We start from the raw sequence: 20,829 nt of genomic DNA, 5'->3' as shown, positions 1-20,829 counted from the left end.
GAAATATGAGATGAAATGGTCGACCAGGAAGGCCTTTGTTGCAGAGCCATCAATGCGTTGCAGGCGTACAATGTATGATGACAATAATTCATAGGAGTGGTCGTATTCACAGTTGTGGTAGTTGGTGGAGTCCCTGTAATGGTTATTGTCATAGTAGTATTGGTTACAGTAGTCGTAGTAGTGGTGCTGGTTGTAATCATCATAGTAGTGGTGAAATTTGACTACAGAAAGTGTTGGTGTGGGAAACTAGTATGACTTCAATTCACTTGATAAGAGAAAGACTATTACGGGGTACATAATCTAATCTAGTTAATCTCAATCTAATCTAATAATGTAAGGGTAGAAAGAGTCATGTGACAATGGAGACAGAGCGGAAAGTTCATTGATTCCACTGGAGCGTGACTTTGGTTAGTTTTATCTTCTTCTTCCCAGTGAATCACACTCTTATGAATTTATATGGTTGTGTAGTCTTCTTTAGTTTCACTTGGGTGAATCGTCTGTATGTGTGTGTTGTTGAGTGCATGTGTGTGTGTGTGTGTGTGTGTGTGTGTGTATGTGTGTGTGAATATACACAGTAAATAAACCTTCCTTGGGTTTGACCTGTCTATCTATAAGTATCTACAGGAAAAATACACAAAAAAGTATATGCATGTACACACACACACATTTAATAAATACACACACAATAAAGAAACAAATCTCAGAGTAAATCTGTCTCAGATATTTTAGAATTGTAATAAACACTGAGTGTTGTATATGTTATATATTAAATGATACTGGGCGTAGAATATATATATATATATATATATATATATATATATATATATGCATATATATATATGTGCATATGTGTATGCATGCAAGCATGGAAAAGTAGCTCTCAGCATGCTTCTCAACCGCATAGTGTCTCAGGTTGAGTTCCACAGTGTGGTGCATGGGACAATCAAAAGCCTTGGGAGTGGCTATGGTTGACAGAAACTGAAAGAAGCCCATCATATATGTATAAGTTTGTGTGTATCCTCCTTGACTTGATACTGTGCAGGGATTCTAAATAAGCAGCATCATCATACAAATGATGTTGCTCGTTTTTAGTCTTCCACAGAAAACTTGGCTGGCCATGAGGAAATATTAGCTTACCTGAAAATCAGGTGAGAGTTGGTGACAGGTAGAACATATAGCTGTAGTTAAATCTGCCTCAATGAATTCCATCTAATCCATGCTGACACAGAAATGTGGATATTAAACTGATGATTTTATATATTTATATGTGTGTGTGTATACACTGCTCTATTCTTTAAAGTGTGCTTCTTTCTGATATATATTCTTTATTAACGTCCGCTTTCCATGCTAGCATGGGTTGGACGATTTGACTGAGGACTGGTGATCCAGATGGCTACACCAAGCTCCAATCTGATTTGGCAGAGTTTCTACAGCTATGGTTCCGAGTTCAGTCCCACTGTGTGACACCATGAGCAAGTGTTTTCTACTATTGCCTCATGCTGACCAAAACCTTCTGAGTGGAATTTAACCTGGAACGATGGGTTCATACCACAAGCTTCTTACCAGACAGCCATATACACACACACACACACACATAAACACACTTGTTCATCCATTTATTCTTTATGTATTGCAGCTGTCAATGTCCCCAAAAACACACAGGGAGACACTGTGAAACCAAGTATATTCCTTGTCAACCAAGTCCTTGTCTAAATGGTGGTACTTGTAGCCGCACCAATCAGTTCCAGTTCATGTGTTTATGTCCTAAAGGTAAGAGACTTCTTATTTTCACTTTTTGCAGACCTATATTTTAAATATTTTTATATACTTTGTTTATTTTTATGTATCTGGGATTCTATTTGAGTTCTGTTTTATGAGGGAATTGGCAGAAGTATTACGACTGCTTTGGACAAAATTCATAGCAGCATTTCTTCGTGCACTTAATATTCTAAGCTCAGATGCTGCTAAGATCAACTTTGCCTTTTGTCCTTTCAGGGTCGATGAAATAAGTACCAGTTATGCACTGAGGTCACTCTAATTGACTAGTCCCCTCCCCCCAAATTTTAAAGTCAACCTCGGCAGAATCTGAATTCAGAACATAACTATTGTCGTTATTATTATTATTATTATTATTATTATTATTATTGTGTGTGAGTACGTGCGCATACGTACATATTTGAGTTTCAAAATGGTTCTGAAGTAGTCAACTCAGATTACACCTTTTCCTTTTTTTCTTTTTAGATTTCTCCCTCATTTATTCATTCTTTCCTCTTTCATTTTCTTTATTTCTTTCCCATGAAGAACTTAAGTCCAGAATGTTAAGAACTTTTCCATTTCTTGAAATGTGAAACTAACAATGTTTCTCGTGTCTTTCATATCCTTGTGTTGCTATTTTCATTTTAAATCACTTGTATGTGCACATGTACGCATGTGTGTGTGTGTGTGTGTGTGGATGCATGAGTCTATGTGTACGAGTTCATTTGATTGGTCTACAGCCAGATTTTCCATAGTAACATGGGTTTTATACACACACACATACGTATATATTTATTAATATTTAGCAGAAGGAATAGTGACACAAGGTCCAAGAGTTTCATGCATTGGCACTTATCAAACTAGTTTATTAATAAAAAAAATATGTGTTCTATTTTTTCCTGTTTGCACCAACATAACTATATATATATATATATATATATATATATATATATATATATATATATATAATACTTATACATGCATGCACACACACACACACACATGTATACATTCATTAATATTTAGCAGAAGGAACAGCACCACAAGGTCAAGAATTTCGTGCGTTGACACTTATCATCAGGCTAGTTTATTAATAAAAAATATACGAGTTCTATTTTTCCTGTTTGCACCAGCATAACTATATATATATATATATATATATATATATATATATATATATATATATATATATATATGTATGTATGTAATAATTATACATGCACGCGCATGGACAGACACACACACACACACGTCATCACCAACCAGATATTGATGAGAAGACAATTGTGTCTAATCCCATGTATTTCACTATTGAGGTCACCATCATAAATGCAACGAAGCAGTGATTGGCTCAGACAGGAAACTTACAATTAAGCACATTATCATTCATGAAAGTGTGATGTAAAATAATAGAGATATTGCCTTCTTCTTTTGCTTGCTTCAGTCATTGGACTGCAGCCATGATGGAGCACCACCTTGAAAGGGTTTCAGTCGAAGGAATCAACCGCAGGACTTATTTTTTAAAGCCTAGTACTTATTCTATCAGTTCTTTTACCAAACCGCTAAGTTACAGGGATGTAAATGCACCAATGCTGGTTGTCAAGCAGTGGTGGGGGACAAACACGGACACAAAGACACATACACACAGATATGTATATATATATACATATATACATATGTCATCATCATCATATACATATATACGTGATGGGCTTCTTTCAGTTTCCATCTACCAAATCCGTTCGGAGGCACCATCTTGAAGAACTTCAGTTGAACTATTTCACCTTAATGCTTACATTTTTTCTTTTTTTAAAGTCTGATACTAATACTGTTGCTCTCTTTAGCCGAACCGCTAAGTTACAGGAATTTAAATACACCTGCACTGGTTGCAAAGTGGTGGTGGACGAACACACACATACATGCACACACACACACATACACGTGTATGTGACAGTCTTCTTTCAGCTTCTGTCTACCAAATCTACTCACAAGGCTTTGGCTGGCTTGAGGCTATAGTGGAAGACACTTGCCTAAGGTGCCACACAGCAGGACTGAACCTGGAACCCTGTGGTTGGGAAGCAAAACGCTTACTACACAGCCATGCCTGCATCTATCTATGTGTATACATATATATATTTATATATATATATATATATATGTGTATACATATATGTATATATATATATATATATATATATATATATATAGTATCTGCTGAAGGTGTTATGGTTGGTTGCTGGTATTGGTGGTGGTAATGGTGGTAGTGTCTAATGCAGATCTAGTTGTTGTTGCTGGTATTATTATTGGTGGTGGGGTGGGTGGGTGTAGGTAATGTTTGATGTGGGTGTTGGCGGTTGTTGCTAGTGTTATTAGTGGTGTGTGGGTGTGTGTGGGTGGGTCGGTGTATGTAGGACATCTGATGTAGATGTTGTTGTTGTAATAGAATTCAGGGTGGTTGTCTTGTGTCATGTCAAAATCTAGAACAAGTTTGAAAATTACATCAACATTGACTGACCGACCCCCCACCCACCCCACTCCTCCACCCTGCCCTATGTTTGTGCTTGCCTTCGCCTACACGTTTGACAATGTCAGTAATGAGTGCTATTGGTGGTGGTGATGATGATGATGATGGAGGGGTGCAGTCCCCCCCCCCCCATCATTTTTCCCCAGGCCTGAGCGAGGTTGTAGTGGGGGTGGTTGAATGGGTGTTGTGTGGAATGGCAGGGACATTGTAGTAGAACTTGTAGGGTAATGTTATTGGACAGCCAAGGCTACAGTGTTCCTTTCTTTCTACCTCTCCTTTTCTCTCTCTCTCTCTCACATATACATACATATATATCTACCCGGAGAATTCATATTTAGAGACAGAAAGGTAGCAGTGCAGGGCTGATTGCCCTCACGAACACCCCCACCCTCATACATAACTCCCACCTTTTTTCAATCAGTTTACAACTGTCATATTTTTCTCTAACCTTCCACCTTTATTCCAGTACTACCCCTCCAACACCCCCCCCCCCGCCCGAGGCACTTCACCCCAACCCATCACTTCAACCTCCCCCACTTAACCCCCATTGGCAGTTCACCTTTCTTCACTGGCACTTCACCTATCACCCCACACCCCACCCGCCCTGTATTCCATACTCTGACACCTCCCTTATCTCCACCCCTCTCCTGCTATCAGTTTTGTTGGGTAGAGTCTTTTCTCTTCTACCCTCATTGTCCCACTAGAACACCAACAATATCAGCAACAATACTGGTCAGCCAAAGAGGAAACTTCTGTGGTCACTTGACCATCCAGGAATCGCAGTTAAATCTCTTTCATATCGCTTCTGTCCACTCAGCTGTATATGGGTCAGCCTGTGAAGGAATAGCCTTCTGACCAGAGGGAATATTGGCCTGCTCTCCGAGCCGGTGGGGGGTGGTATCGTTTGAAAGCTAAAACAATGTGAAGCGCACTGTGACCAGCGATGTATGATGACATCCAATAGTCTGGTTGGTGCTGTAATATACATGTATATAAAACAGATGGAATGGTCATGGCAGGAATTCCTTTAATCGTTGACTTGGAGTTGAGAATTAGCACCAGTAGTGCTGGTAGTAGAAAAGGGGGTACACTAGTTACTTTAGTCATAGTGGCAGTTATGTTGGTGGTGTTTGTTGTGGCAGCAGTACTTGTGGTTGGAGTAATAGTAATAGAAGTAGTAGCCGGTGGTGGTGGTGGTCGTCGTGGTGGGTAAGAGTTGTGTGAAAGACATAAACATACTCTGCACTTTGTGTGTGTGTATGTGCATTAAAGTGAGAGGGTATATATATATATATATATAAGGAGATTGTGTGTAAGATAACAGAGAGAGGGATGGTAAGAAATTGAGTGTGTGTGTATGTGTGTGATAGAGAGAGAGAGAGGCTTGGAGGGGGAGAAAGGATGTGTAAGACAGATAGATGGATAGACAAACAGAATAGACAGAGAGAGAATAGAGACAGATAAATAGATAGAATAGAGACAGAGAGATGAAGACAAGGAGAATGAGAGAGTATATGTGGTGAGAGAAAGAGAATGATAGTCATAGAGGAGAGAGAGAGAGAGAGTATTGTGATACCAATATTACTCTATGTTGTATGTGTTGTAGTTATTGTTTGTCTAAGCTTGTCCATTAATTGACTTCACTGTACAGTGTCAACTGCAGTGACGGGTGTGTGTGTCAGTGTTTGGTGTTGGTGATGGGGGGGGACGGTCTGAGAAGAAAATTTGGTCAGAATCATCACTAGCACCAGTATCATTGCAGGAACTACTGTCATCTGCATCATTATCATCATCATCATCATCATCATCATCACTATCATTTCCATGAGGTGTAGCGGAGGCGGTGGTGGTGCGGGGTGGGGGTTCTGTCTGTATGTCTTGTGAGGATTCTAAGATTTAGCATCTGGAAAGTACATATCCTAAGTGCTTGTTTTATGGTACTTCATCAAACCCTGGAAGCCTGAAAGTCAGAGTTGATCACAGCAGGATTTGAACTCAAAGCACATAGAACATATCATCATCATCATCATCGTCATCATTTAACGTCCATTTTCCATGCTGGCATGGGTTGGATGGTTTGACAAGAGCCGACAAAGCTAGGAGCTGCACCTGTTTTGGGATGGTTTCTACAGTCGGATCGCCCTTCCTGACACCAACCACTTGGCAACATGTACTGGGTGACTTTTATGTGAAACTGGCACCAGTGTCTTTTACATGGCACCCAGCATTCTATCCAATGCCATAAGGACTTTGCCCAACATAAGATTCATATAAGATGGTGGTGGTGGTGGTGGTGGTGGATTGTCACGAATCTATCCATGCCCATGCAAACATAGAATAACAAATCTTTTACCCTTTACTTGTTTCAGTCATTGGATCACGGCCATGCTGGGGCACCACCATGAAAGGTTTAGTTAAACAAACTGACTCCCCATCTTACCCCAAGTACTTGTCTTTTCTTCAAAGTTTGTTACTTCTTCTATCAGTCTCTTTTGCTGAAGTGCTAAGATTCAGTGATGTAAACAAACCAGCACCAATTGTCAAGCAGTAATGGGGCAGGACAGAAAAACACACACATACACACACACCATGGGCTTCTGCTCAGTTTCCATCTACCAAACCCATTCACACCCTAACCACTAAGCCGTATATATAGTGGTTATATACTATATATATATATATATATATATATATATATATATATATCATCATCATCATCATCATCAAACAATGGGCTTCTTTCAGTTTCTGTCTACTATATGTGCTCACAAGGGTTTTTTGGGCCCAGTGTTATAATAGAAGACACTTGCCCAAGTTGCCCCGCAGTGGGACTGAACCAGAAACCAGATAGTTTTTAGGAAAGTGAATGCTTCAAACACTCAGCCATTTGTTCGTCTTGGCACAACATTAAAGAAACCCTGCCAAAAACCAACAAAAAGAAAAACAAACCCCCACCCCACCCCCTAAACAAGACAACATACAGATAACATACACTTGTACCAAACACGAAAAAAAAAACAAAACACACTCCTTGACTGCCAAGATAAAAATGCTAGCTGTTAAAATGTTCATAACTCTATCAGTGATAGCAATGAGAGAGAACACCAAATTGTCCCCAAATCACACATACACACAGTACATATATACTTTAAAACCCCCAACAACTTTACCACGTAATAAGAGAAGCAGGAATTTATCGTAATAGTAGTACAAATAAGCCATTACATATTTCTGCCAGTTCCCACCCTTTTTTCTCAAGATTATTTTAATCTTTGTGTTCAATTCCTGCTTGATATGGATCTTTGCTAGGGTTCCTGTGAGACAGTCACTAGAATCTTGATCTCAATACAACATGGCTATTGTTATTTTGAATAAGGAAAATAAGGAAAAAAAAAACAACAACAACAAAAAAACAAGTCTACTAGTTTACTTATTGCTTCAATTTTAACCAGGCTCATATCTTAGAGTTTCATCTAACCATAAACTTCCTGAAGTGTGTGTGTGTATGTGTGTGTGAGTGTGTAGTGTGTAATTGTGTGTATTTGTATAAGTATGTGTGGGTATAATATATATATGGGTGTGTATGTGTGTATTTGTATAAGTGTGTGTGTGTGTGTATATATCATCATCATCATCATCATCGTTTAACGTCCGCTTTCCATGCTAGCATGGGTTGGACGATTTGACTGAGGACTGGTGAAACCGGATGGCAACACCAGGCTCCAGTCTGATTTGGCAGAGTTTCTACAGCTGGATGCCCTTCCTAACGCCAACCACTCAGAGAGTGTAGTGGGTGCTTTTACGTGTCACCCGCACGAAAACGGCCACGCTCGAAATGGTGTCTTTTATGTGCCACCCGCACAAGCCAGTCCAGGGGCACTGGCAACGATCTCGCTCGAAAATCCTACAGGAGCCAGTCAGGCGGTACTGGCAACGGCCACGCTCAAAATGGTGCATCTCATGTGCCACCCGCACAAGAACCAGTCCAGGGGCACTGGCAACGATCTTACTTGGCTTGCCGGGTCTTCTCACGCACAGCCCATTTCCAAAGGTCTCGGTCCGTAGTCATCGCCTCGGTGAGGCCCAATGTACGAAGGTCTTGCCTCACCACCTCAGCCCAGGTCTTCCTGGGCCTACCTCTTCCACGGGTTCCCTCAACTGTTAGGGTGTGGCACTTTTTCACGCAGCTATCCTCCTCCATTCTCACAACATGTCCATACCAGCGCAATCGTCTCTCTTGCACGCCACAACTGATGCTTCTAATGTTCAGCTTTTCTCTCAAGATACTTACACTCTGACGGGTATTCACATTGACATTACACATCCAACGGAGCATACTGGCTTCATTCCTTGCGAGCTTACGTATGTCCTCAGCAGTTACAGCCCATGTTTCACTGCCATGTAGCATGGTTGTTCGTACGCATGCGTCATACAGTCTGCCTTTTACTCTGAGTGAGAGTCCCTTTGTCGCCAGCAGGGGTAAGAGCTCTCTAAACTTTGCCCAGGCTATTCTTATTCTAGCAGCTACACTTTCAGCGCACCCACCCCCACTACTAACTTGGTCGCCCAGATAGCGGAAGCTATCGACTACCTCTAGTTTTTCACCCTGGAATGAGATAGAAGTTGTTTCCTGTTTGTTTGCAGTCTTTATTGCACCTGAACATCTGCCACAAACAAAAACTAACTTGCTAGTTAACCTGCCTTTGATGTTGCTGCACCTCTTATGTGTCCATAGCTTGCACCGGGTACATCTTATAGAGTTACTACCTACTCCTTTTCTACATACTGAGCAGGGCCATCTACCTGAAGGGGTTTGTGTTTTATCTACCTTCCTACTTATTAGGATTTTGGTTTTAGCTAGGTTGACTCTAAGGCCCTTCAATTCTAGACCTTGCTTCCACACCTGAAACTTCTCCTCTAGTTCTGATAGTGACTCCGCAATTAGGGCAAGGTCATCAGCATAGAGGAGCTCCCAGGGGCAACCTGTCTTGAACTCCTCTGTGATTGCCTGGAGGACTATGGTAAATAATAGGGGGCTGAGGACGGAACCTTGGTGGACCCCTACCTCTACCCGGAATTCATTGCTGTACTCATTTCCAACCCTCACCTTACTGGCCGCATCTCTGTACATGGCTCGCACAGCTCTCACTAGCCATTCTTCTATCCCAAGTTTCCTCATTGACCACCAGATAAGGGATCGGGGGACCCTGTCAAAGGCTTTCTCCATGTCAACGAAAGCCAGGTACAGAGGTTTATCCTTGGCTAGGTATTTCTCTTGCAACTGTCTCACTAGAAATAAGGCATCAGTAGTGCTTTTACCTGGCACGAACCCAAACTGCATCTCATCTAAATTGATTCGCTCCCTAATTAATTGGGCTATGACCCTCTCTGTAACTTTCATAACCTGATCTAACAGCTTGATGCCTCTGTAATTATTTGTATCTAAAGCGTCCCCTTTACCTTTGTAGCAGTTGACTATGATGCTGCTACACCAGTCATAGGGTATGACTCCTTCGTGTATCACCTGGTTCGTAATACGGGTGACTAGGCTATAGCCAACACTGCCAGATATTTTGAGCATCTCTGCAGTGATTCCTGATGGGCCGGGGGCTTTCCCGGTCTTCATACTCTTAATTGCTTTATCTACCCTGGTACTATCAACTCGGATAGCTGGTCCCTCTATTGGGTCGACATAAGGCAGGCTCTCTTTCTCCCATTCATTCTCTTTATTAAGCAATCTATCGTAGTGGCATCTCCAGACCTCTTTCTTTGCATCCTCATTTAATGCAAGCGTACCATCATCCATGCGAACACATTTCTCTCCTACAACATCACTATTCTCTCTCCTACACTGTCTTGCAACCCGAAATACCTCGAGTCTTTGGTCCTCACGGCGCAGAACATTGGCAAATCTTTCCTTATCTGCTTCCCCTCTGGCTAAATAAACCTGTCGCCTAGCCTCCCTTCTGGCACATTGGTACAATTCCCTGCTACCACCGTTCTTCCAGTCCTTCCAAGCTTGTTTCTTTTGTCTAATAGCCCTGTCTACCTCCTTGTTCCACCACCACGTTACTCTGGGTTGGGAGGGGACCTTACACCACCCACAAATCTGGTCGGTGGCTTTCAACAGGTTGTCCCGCAGAAATCTCCAATTGTCTTCCACGTTGTATGATGCTATAATTGTCTTCCACGTTGTATGATGCTATAATTGTCTTCCACGTTGTATGATGCTATAATTGTCTTCCACGTTGTATGATGCTATAGTTGTCTTCCACGTTGTATGATGCTATAATTGTCTTCCATATATATATATATATATATATATATATATACACATACATATATATATATATATATATGAGTGTGTGTATGTATTTGTATAAGTGTGTGTGTGTGTGTGTGTATATATATATATATATATATACACATATACATATATATATATATATGAGTGTGTGTGTGTAGTTGTATAAGTGTGTGTGTTTCTATATATATGGGTGTGTGTGTACATATATGTCTATGTATATATGTGTGCATTCATATAAGTGTGTGTGTGTGTGTGTGTATGTGTCTATTTGTATAAGTATTTGTTTGTGTGTGTGTAGAATGCTTTTAGGGCCATTTCATCAATTTAGGGTCTCTGTATTATCACATTGTTCATTAAGTACTTTTACTTACTTTATTTTTTTAATTTTTTTTTTTTTGCAGACAGTAGGGCATGGTTTGAGGGAGATTTGGCTGCTTTTTTTAGCGGGTTAAGCGACCATATAGAGGCTCTGACAATAAATTGATATTGTGTGATATCTGGACTGTCTGCATGCCTGTAAATGTGTGTGTATGTATCATATCTGATTGTGTGTGTGTGTCTGTCTCTGTGTGATATCTGATTGTGTATACAAATGTGTGTGTGTTTATGTATGTATGTGTGATGGTTGATTTGTGTATATGAATGTGTGTGTGTGTGTGTGTGTGCATAAATGTGTAGAATGGAAGAGAGAATGGGAAAGGTTCACACACGAAAATTAAAAGTCAGCAATTGATGAAGCCAGTGGTGGTGGTGGTGGTGGTGGTGGTGGTTGGTGATGGAGAATCCCATAGGCTGGATGTTCGTTTCCACCCATTGGACCATATCCAGTTAATGGCCAACCTTAGTTTTATGCTATGCTTGGTTGGCTTCACTTCATTAAGAATGCAGTGAGAAAAGTCCACTCCAGACCTTCTCATCCCTGTAGTCTCCTCCTCCTCTTCTTCCACCCATTCATTATCCTTCCCTCTTTCTCCTCCTCCCATTCTCATCCTACCCATTTGTTGCTAGCACTACCACCACCTATATGACATCAACCAGCTACTACCACCACCACTACACAACCACCCAACACTACCACCCACCACTGCCACCACTGTCAGTACCACAACCACTGCTACCACCATCAATACCACAACCACAACCCCACTATCACCAATACCATCAGCACCACCAATATGACAACCATTGGTAATGCTGTAACCACCAATACCACCACCACCACCACTGGCAATGCTACAACCACCACCACTCACCACTGTAAATGTCAATGATGATGTTGTTAATGTTCTAGGCCTTCCCTTTTTTGGAGGTTGTTGTTGTTTAGCCCTGGGACATCTTATAAAAGATAGCAGGTTTGGGTTTGAGAGGGACTTAGGTGCTATTTCTAGCCAGTTGGACAGCCACATACAACAAGCTTGTGGGCTTATGGTGCTGTAAATGTTAGTTGGTGGTGGTCATGTTTAAACCCCAGGTCACCCCCTGATCAAGTATAACTGTGATCAGTGACATTCCACCCATGACCATCTTGTCTTTTTAAGGGTATTTTCGGCAGACTGACTACATCAGATGTATCCCTTCCCTCTTCAAAGAAGATAAACTGTGATTATAAGCGAAATTTAACTGTTATTTCCAGGAGGTTAGGTATATCAGTGGATATTCCTGAATTCTTTGACTAATTTCAGCCATTAGATTGTGGCCATTCTAGGGCAGCACACTGAGTTTTTTAAAAATATTTTTTTTATTTTTGTAGATAAGGTGTCTGATTTTGAGAAATTTGTTTGTGAGATAATTTGTAGTGTTGAGTTGATGTTTTTGCTATTGTTTGCAATGATGACGATGAGTTGTGGGATTTCTGTTTCCACCTAGAGAAGGGGCTAGATTGTACACACTGACATTTAGTGAGGAATCATATGAAGTACACAGTGTGAAAGTCAAAACGTTGTATAGATACATTGTGATGATCTGGACGAATTGTGTGGGTCCAATGTGAGAGTCTGGACATTTTGTATAGGCACAATGTGACTGTCTGGACATGTTGCATGGGCACAGGACGACGGTTTAGATATTGTATGAGTGGGTCTGTTAAAACAGTCTGGATATATTGTAAAGTCATGGTGTAATGGTTTGGACAAATTGTATGGGTACGGTGTGACAGTCTGGACATGTGTACAGATGACAGTTTAGATATTGTGTGAGTAAATTGTGGCAGTCTGGATATATTGTATGCCCATGGTGTGATGGTCTGGACAAATTGTATGGGTACATTGTGACTGTTTGGACAGTTTCAATGTGACGGTTTAGACATATTGTATGGGTTCATTGTGATGGTCTAGATATATTGTGATGGTGTGATGGTCTGGGTAAACTGTAATGGTCACAGTCTGACAATCAGGGCATATTGTATGGTTGTCGAGTTTATCTGCACACCTATACATGCATACGCACGATAAACAAATGTGTACATCAACCGATTCAGATAACCACAAACCTTGAAGAACTGTTATGACTTACAACAAAAGAGCCTTGCCAATATTAGCGACCAGATTGAAAGCCGCAAAGGGGGGAAAAAACAAACTTAAATAAACCTCCAAATAAGTACATACACATATACGTAGATGCATACAAAAATACACACACACACACACACACACACACACACACACACATATATATACATATATATATATATATATACACATGCATACACACACATACATATATATATATATATATATATATATATATATACACACATATGCTTACATATAAATACATACATAGACAAAACAGTCCACTCATACACGTATACACATCAGGACGCCCTTCCCCTGCCCATCACTCCCGGCTGCACTGGGCACCTGTCAAATTAAAACAACACCACTTCTACATTGCACATGGCCACCCACCTCCATTCCGATCCTCATTTCCCTGATTTCTCCCTCCCACCCAACCTCCTACGCTTTCCTCACCCCCACCCCCACCGTCTCTGTCTATGTAACAAAGGTTCTGCAACTGTACAAGAATGTGAAGTGGGGTGGGAGGAGACAAATAGCTTTGTGGTGGTGGTGGAGGAAGTGGTATTGATGTTTAGTGGTGATGGTGGTGGGAGGGTGGTTGCTCTAGGTGTGATGTGGATAGTGGTATATGGTGGTAATGGTGGTCCTGCAGTGGTAATGGTGATGAGGTAGGGTGATGGTGGTGGTGGTAGTAGTACTGGTGGTGACGGTGTTGGCGGTCATGGCAGAAATGATTCGGTGGTGGGGGTGATGTAGTGATGATGATGATGTGGTGGTGGTGATGGTTATTATAGTGGCTATGATGGTGGTGGTGGTAGTGGTTATAATGGTAGGTACAGTGATGGTGATCACACAAAAGGTTAGAGTTGCGGTAATGGGGTGGGGGAAAGGGGAGGGTGCATGCGTGGGTGGGGGCAGGGGGCGGTTCAGGAAGTATGGTCCATGTTCCTTTAGTCTTTGTGGTGGTGGTGGTGGTGGTGTTTCTTGCCTTCCCTACTTCCTCCTCTCCCCTCCCCCTCTCATCCCAACACCCCACCACTTGCAAAGCCTCTTAGCACAAGTGTTAAAACTAAGTTGGCTGCCATCACCCCCACCCCACCCTCTGCCTCACATACTTAAACATGCAGCAACTCACATGCATGCAACTCACATGCAACATACAATTATGAGCCAAATGCCCCAACCACTAAGCCACATGCCTTCATTCATGAACACTTACACACACATGTATACAAACACACACAAATGTACATTTACATACAGCAAAACACAGATGCAAGCATACATACAGAAAAGCACTTACATCCACACAATATATACCTTTTCACACCAGCACATGTGTATACATACAAGCATACACACATACAAACAGTATACATGTAATCATTCTTTCTGCAATAAGCACAAGGCCTGAAATTTTGAGGGGAGGGGACAGTCGCTTACATTGAAGCCCAACGCACGACTGGTACTTATTTTATCCTGAAAGGCTGAAAGGCAAAGTCAATCTTGGTTAACGATTCTGCCAGCTCACTACCTTAGTACACATATAATAATAAATTCAACGCACAAACTCACATAAAGAATCTTGCAAACCAAATCTCAAAATGAAATAAATTATATATACATTTATATAACCACACATGGGCCATTGACAATTTTCCTTCTTCTTTGGACATTTTCCTTTCTCCTTTCCAATGAAGAGCCATGCTCGAAACATTAAAAACTATCTCCTTTCACTGAGCATCAAACTAACATTGGTTTTTTTTTTTTTTCCTCTTTTCATTTTTTGAATTGTTTGTTCATTCAAATCGTCCAACTCATGCTAGCATGGAAAGCGGACGTTAAACAATGATGATGATGATGATGATACATATATATATATATATATGCTATTTACACACACACACACACACACACACACAGAACAAGTATAATGTTCTCTCTCTCTCTCTGTATATATATATGTGTGTGTGTGTGTGTGTATACACACACATACAGTCATGCATACAATATGTATGTACAATGCTATGCGATCTGTCAAACCAGCTGCTGCTGATGTATTTCTAAGTTGTCATCAAGTGGTCTCAGGACTACTACTGTTACTACTACTACTACTACTACTTTCACCTTTGCTTTTTTCCTTCCTTATAACCACGACCATACCAAATCCTGTCTCCTACTTCTCCTGTTTCTCACCACCACCGCCGCCGCCACTGTCCTGCCTTAACTGCTGCTGGGCCTCAATGACTGCCTGTCTTCTTTCTACTTTGGTGGACCTGTATACCTTCTGTAATCTACCTGTGTGGGTCACCAGATCAGTTGACTATCAGCACCTGTACCAGTGACACACTATAACTTGCTGTGCTCTCAGTCACACACACACACACACACACACACACACGCACACATGCAACACAAACCCCTCATCCATTCATATCGCAGTAGAGCAAACATAATATATAAATACATGCATACAAACATATGTATATAGATAAACATATATAAATATATTTGCTCACATTATTATACATATTTATCTGTATATATTTTTGAAACATACTATATGTATATATATATATATATATGTGTGTGTGTGTATTGTATGTATGCATCCTCTTCCAAGTAAGTTTTATATATATATATAATATATAGACGTAGAAAAAAGGAGGCAATATAGACTTTTATTTATCACATTTGTATTTTGATATATATACACACACACATACATACATACACACATACACATACATTTTATTTATTCAAGGCGGAATTGTACATAATTACATATACAATGTTCAAAATTAATTGTCCACACTCAAACTGACATATCTATCTATCTATCCATCTATACACATACACACAGATTTACATGTATTTATATCTATTTATATATTTATTGTTTGTAATATATCTATATACACCATTTTTTTCTTCAACTTTTTAACACAAATACATGCATACACACACACACACACACACACTTTTTCACACACAGAAACGCATATATATATATATAGATAGATCTGATATTCTAAGGCGAGGAAATTTTCATGTGGAAAGCTGTCATAGAAAAGAGAGTCTGGAATTAAATCTGATCTCTTTTGAAATTTTTGGAATTGTTAAAAAAAGTGGAATTGATATCTTAGTCATATCTTGACATACAAGGCATTGACTCCGACTTATATACATCCATATTTATACATCTCTTCTCTCATATATATATATATATATATATATATAGGGGAGTAGGTGCCTGTTAGTGTATTCACACATGCGTACATACCCATGAGAGTGTACTCAATACAGTATATTAAGTGATATTTGAAACTAAAACTTAATTATTTCTACTCGGAGTTACTCTTTGCACACACACACACAGTGTATATATATATATATATATATATATATATATATATATATATATATATATATATATATATATATATATAACATTTCATGACATTTACAAAGTTTGGTGAGGATAAAGAACACATACACAAACAGAGCACTCATTTGCTCAGCTGTCCCCTATAAACAATCAGAATCAAAGGGACAGCAGTGTACACACATACCTCACCGTCCCCCACCTCTCTCTCTAGCTGTTCCCTTTCTCTGTAACTACACACACACACACACACACACACACACACACAGAGGAGAGACTATGCTGGAATGTTCTAATTTACAATGGAGAAATTAAGGACTTTTAACCTCTTACTTTGGATTATCATAATTTGTAAGTTGATGACTTTTCCCCCCCCTATTTTAGTTGTTGTTGTTGTTTGTGTAATATGTGTATGTTTGTTAATGTTATTTAGTCCTGTTTAGCCCCTGGCCAGCCTCCATTGATCAAAGGCATTCTAGCTGTGATTGATCGTTCCTTGATTTTTAGGGATATCTGGTGCTATATTATGTAATGTGTTAAATGTGTCCGTTTTATCTTTCTTTTTATAAGACAACAGAATGTGAGTTCAGTGATGTTTAGCTGTTATTTCAATGTGCTTCTCTTTTGTATATGTGTGTGTGTGTGTGTGTGTGTGTGTGTTGTGATAAACTTACTTTTGTCTGTGTTTGTATAACAGAAGACTACGTTTATATACGTGTGCTTGTGTGTGCATGTGTGCATGTAGGTATGCATGTGTTATGATTGACTATACTTTGTGTGTGTATGTATGTTAAAGAAGAAAACTTCACTTGTGTGTGTGTGTGTGTGTGTGTGTGTGTGTGTGTGTGTGTGTGTGTGTGTGTGTGTGTGTGTGTCTAATTGATGTTTACATTGAATATAACCTCCTTGTAGTGTTGCAAAAATCCGCATTTGCAGATCCTTCTTCTTCGTTGTTGTTGTTGTTGTTGCTGTATTAGTTGTTGTAGGATGTATAACAGATCTTGTTATTCTAAAGGTAACTTTTTTTCTTTCCTACAATAGTTGTTTTTGTTGTTGTTTTCAACACACAAATACTTCCTTTTGTTGTTGTTATTGTTGTATCTTCTCTCTGAGCGGTTTCTTTCACTCTCTCTTGCCATCTTTTTTTTCTCACCGTCTCTCTCTCTCTCTCTCTCTCTCTCTCTCTCTCTCTCTCTCTCTCTCTCTCCTTTATTGTTGCCTTCTCTCCCCACTACTCCCCCCTCTCTCTCTCTCTCTCTCTCTCCACAAACATTTTGCGTTTGATATTTTAAGAATTTTTTTACTCTTTTAGTCTTTTCACTTGTTTCAGTCATTGGGCTGTGGTCATACTGGAGCACTCATTTGTCGTGTTAGTCAAATAAATTGACCTGACGACTTCCTTCAAGTCTACTACTTAATCTATCAGTCTCCTTTGCTGAATCGCTAAGTTACAAGGACATAAACAAACCAACACCTGTTGTCAAGCAGTGGGACAGGGAACAAATACAAAGACCCATATGCACACACATATATACTCACATATACACACACAAAAACATACACAAAATGGGCTTCCTTACAATTTCCACTTACCATATTCACTCATATGACATTGATTGATGACCTTGCAGGGCTATAGTAGAAGACATTTGCCCAAGGTACAGCACATTGGGACTGAACTCTGAAACCATGTGGTTGTGAAATGAATTTCTTAACCACGCAGCCAGATCTGCATCCAAAATATTTATTCGTTTATTAAAAGTTCCTTTGAATGAAAGACCGGTGGTTGTAGTACGGGGGTGTGTAGGGTGGGGAAATAAGACACTACCCCTTTCCCCCACCCAGCATCTTATTTGCCTTCTGTTCTTCTGTTACTTCTGCTGTGAAGACATGTGGCTTAGTGGTTAGGGTATTCAGCTCACAATTGTAAGGTTGAGAGTTCAAATCCCTGTGGTGCATTGTATCCTTGGGCAAAACACTTTATTTTAAGTTGCTCCAGTCCACCCAAATTGGAAAGTCAAGAGTTCAGTTCCCAATGGCATTTTGTGTCCTTTATTTCACATTGCTCCAGTCCTCTCAGCTGGTAAAAAGGAGTTGTACCTGTAATTCAAAGGGGCCAGTCTTGCCACATTCTGTTTGTGCTGAATCTCCTTGAGAACCACATTAAGGGTACATCTGTGGAGCGCTCGGCCACTTACATGTTAATTTCATGAGCTGACTGTTCCGTTGATTGGATCAACTGGAACACAGCATTATAATTGTAACTGACAGAGAGCCAGTTTTTCTCTCCTACCCCCACCAAATGTCCACATCTACCTGTTATTACTTTATAAAGTTTTAATCCTAACACCCTCCACCACCCTTATCAAATATGTGCGTAGGACAACGCTGAATGTATTGTGTGTGCACAGGGTTCACTCTCCAAGTAATTGCTGATTTGTGGTGTTAGGGAGAATAGCTGGTTATCAGCTGCCAGATTCATTTGGTCCCTGAGTCTATCGTAAAAATTATTCCAGTACCTTTCATTCGCTGGTAAGGGCTGGTAGTTTTCATCTAGGGCAGTGTTTCTCAACCATTATTTATCAATGAAACTCTTGGATTACTTTTTTTACTCTGGTAGACCCTCATAGCTGTTGGATGTTTAAAAACTAATTTTACAGATACTTCTTTCCAAATTCCCATTTTGTTAATACTTTTCTATATACTTTTGAGATGAGGAATTATCTACATTATTTACAATTGGACCGATAGGTGTCCTCACCTTGTTTGTTGTTACCACAACATTTCGGCTGATGTACTCTCCAGCCTTCATCAGATGTTCTTTTGGAATTTCAAACCCAACCCTTTATTTGACTAATGAGGTACTCTGTTCTCATTTTTAAGATATTCTTTTTTGCTCATGTTATTTTTTTCTGTTGATATTATTTCCCAAGTCCCTGCCTGGGATTGAACTCAAAATTTGAAGGTTAGTAACCCGTGCTCTTATCCACTACGCCATATGCCTGTGGGCATAGCATAGTGAATAAGAGCGTTATTCACACATTCGCTTGTTAAGGTTGAACTGTGTAAAATGTTAGAAAAGCAAACCTAGCTGCTTCTTGCAGCATATCAATACATTTAAATCCAAAGCTTTTCATGGATGCTTAACCCTTTAACATTTAAACTGGTCACATCGAACCCAGATATTCTATCTATTTTACAATGGTTGCATCATTGGAATTTCAAAGCTATGAGATAATGCAGGATTAATTAAACAACTGTAATTAAATAAGCATTACATTTGATACAGTAATCTGAATACTAAAAAGTTAAAATACTACAGTGGATCCCCAACTTTTTTGCTAGTGTGAACTCCCCAAAATCTTCTATGGACCCCAGGGGTCAGATGGATTCCAGTTCAGAACCACTAGTCTGGGTAGTGGTTACAGTGAAAGGAGGTTTATGGAAACACAACCGAAATGATCGAACACAGATATTCCTCACCACCTTTTTTTAGTAGTCAAAGCTTCTTTAGATAGGAAAGTGTTGGCAGTTTTCCTTTGTGGGGTGGCTATGGTGGAAGGCATTGTATGACACTACCATGAGGGCAGATATTTTCCTCCTTTGTTAATCACACACCTGGAGCTTTGCTGAGTTTCATTCAGAAAGAAAGGTGAGTCTGCAGAGGCAGGTGGTGCCCTCCTTTATGAAGATCGATGTGCCCATCATGACTGCCTCTCTGATAAGGGTACACCAGGCACATGCTTCACAACCATGTGTGTATGACAGGGTGATCTTGTCTCAAGAGAAATAGTGCATGACCTTAGAGATGGGCCTAGTTTGAATTTTCTTCAAGTCAAGTAACCCATCCTGCTCAAAATGCTCCTGAATAAGGGTTTTTTAAGGATGATGAATGAAACGCCCATATTTCTTGGGGTGAATTATTCAAACCCCAAAGAATCCCCCTCAACACGACTATGATGCTCCCCCACTACTTCTGCTCATGGTCAGAGATGCACATATCGTCAGACACCAAGGGACATGCTCAACTGGTTAAGGTCAAACAACTGACAAGCAAATCTGTGATATTAAGCAGAATATTTGCTGTAGCCCATCTTTTATACCAAGACAAAACATGTACATGATAACACTTCCAATCAGGGCATTTATTATTATTATCATCATTATTATTATTATTATTATTATTATAAAAGTATAGATTGTTTTTGTTATTACTGGGGAGTCTCTAGCTAAGTAAGTTCAAACTCTGCCCATATTGTCTTTGTCTTTTCATTCTCACTTTAAGTCAGTGAGAGAGACACCAATCAAATATCTGGTGGTGGTGGTTGTAGTGGGTTTTATT

General features: G+C 39.9%; 1 protein-coding gene across 3 annotated transcripts in view; it reads left to right on the top strand.

Moving 5' to 3' along the window:
* The window catches only part of LOC106873852 (uncharacterized), a 146,491-nt gene that overhangs the window by 52,229 nt on the left and 73,433 nt on the right, over positions 1–20,829 (top strand). Inside the window, exon 6 of one of the 3 annotated variants that reach the window (XM_089339145.1) lies at positions 1,637–1,770. In XM_089339145.1, the coding sequence (XP_089195271.1) occupies positions 1,637–1,770 (134 nt within the window). Of the gene's footprint in view, positions 1–1,636; positions 1,771–16,653; positions 16,839–17,159; positions 17,503–20,829 lie in introns of those variants that run through there. The other 2 variants (XM_089339146.1, XM_089339147.1) reach the window with 2 other exon arrangements.

The sequence above is a fragment of the Octopus bimaculoides genome, chromosome 21, assembly GCF_046866305.1.
Source record: "Octopus bimaculoides isolate indiv1 chromosome 21, ASM4686630v1, whole genome shotgun sequence".
Lineage (NCBI taxonomy): Eukaryota > Metazoa > Mollusca > Cephalopoda > Octopoda > Octopodidae > Octopus > Octopus bimaculoides.
Note: the sequence above shows the minus strand (reverse complement) of the source record. Positions and strands in the feature narration are given on the sequence as shown.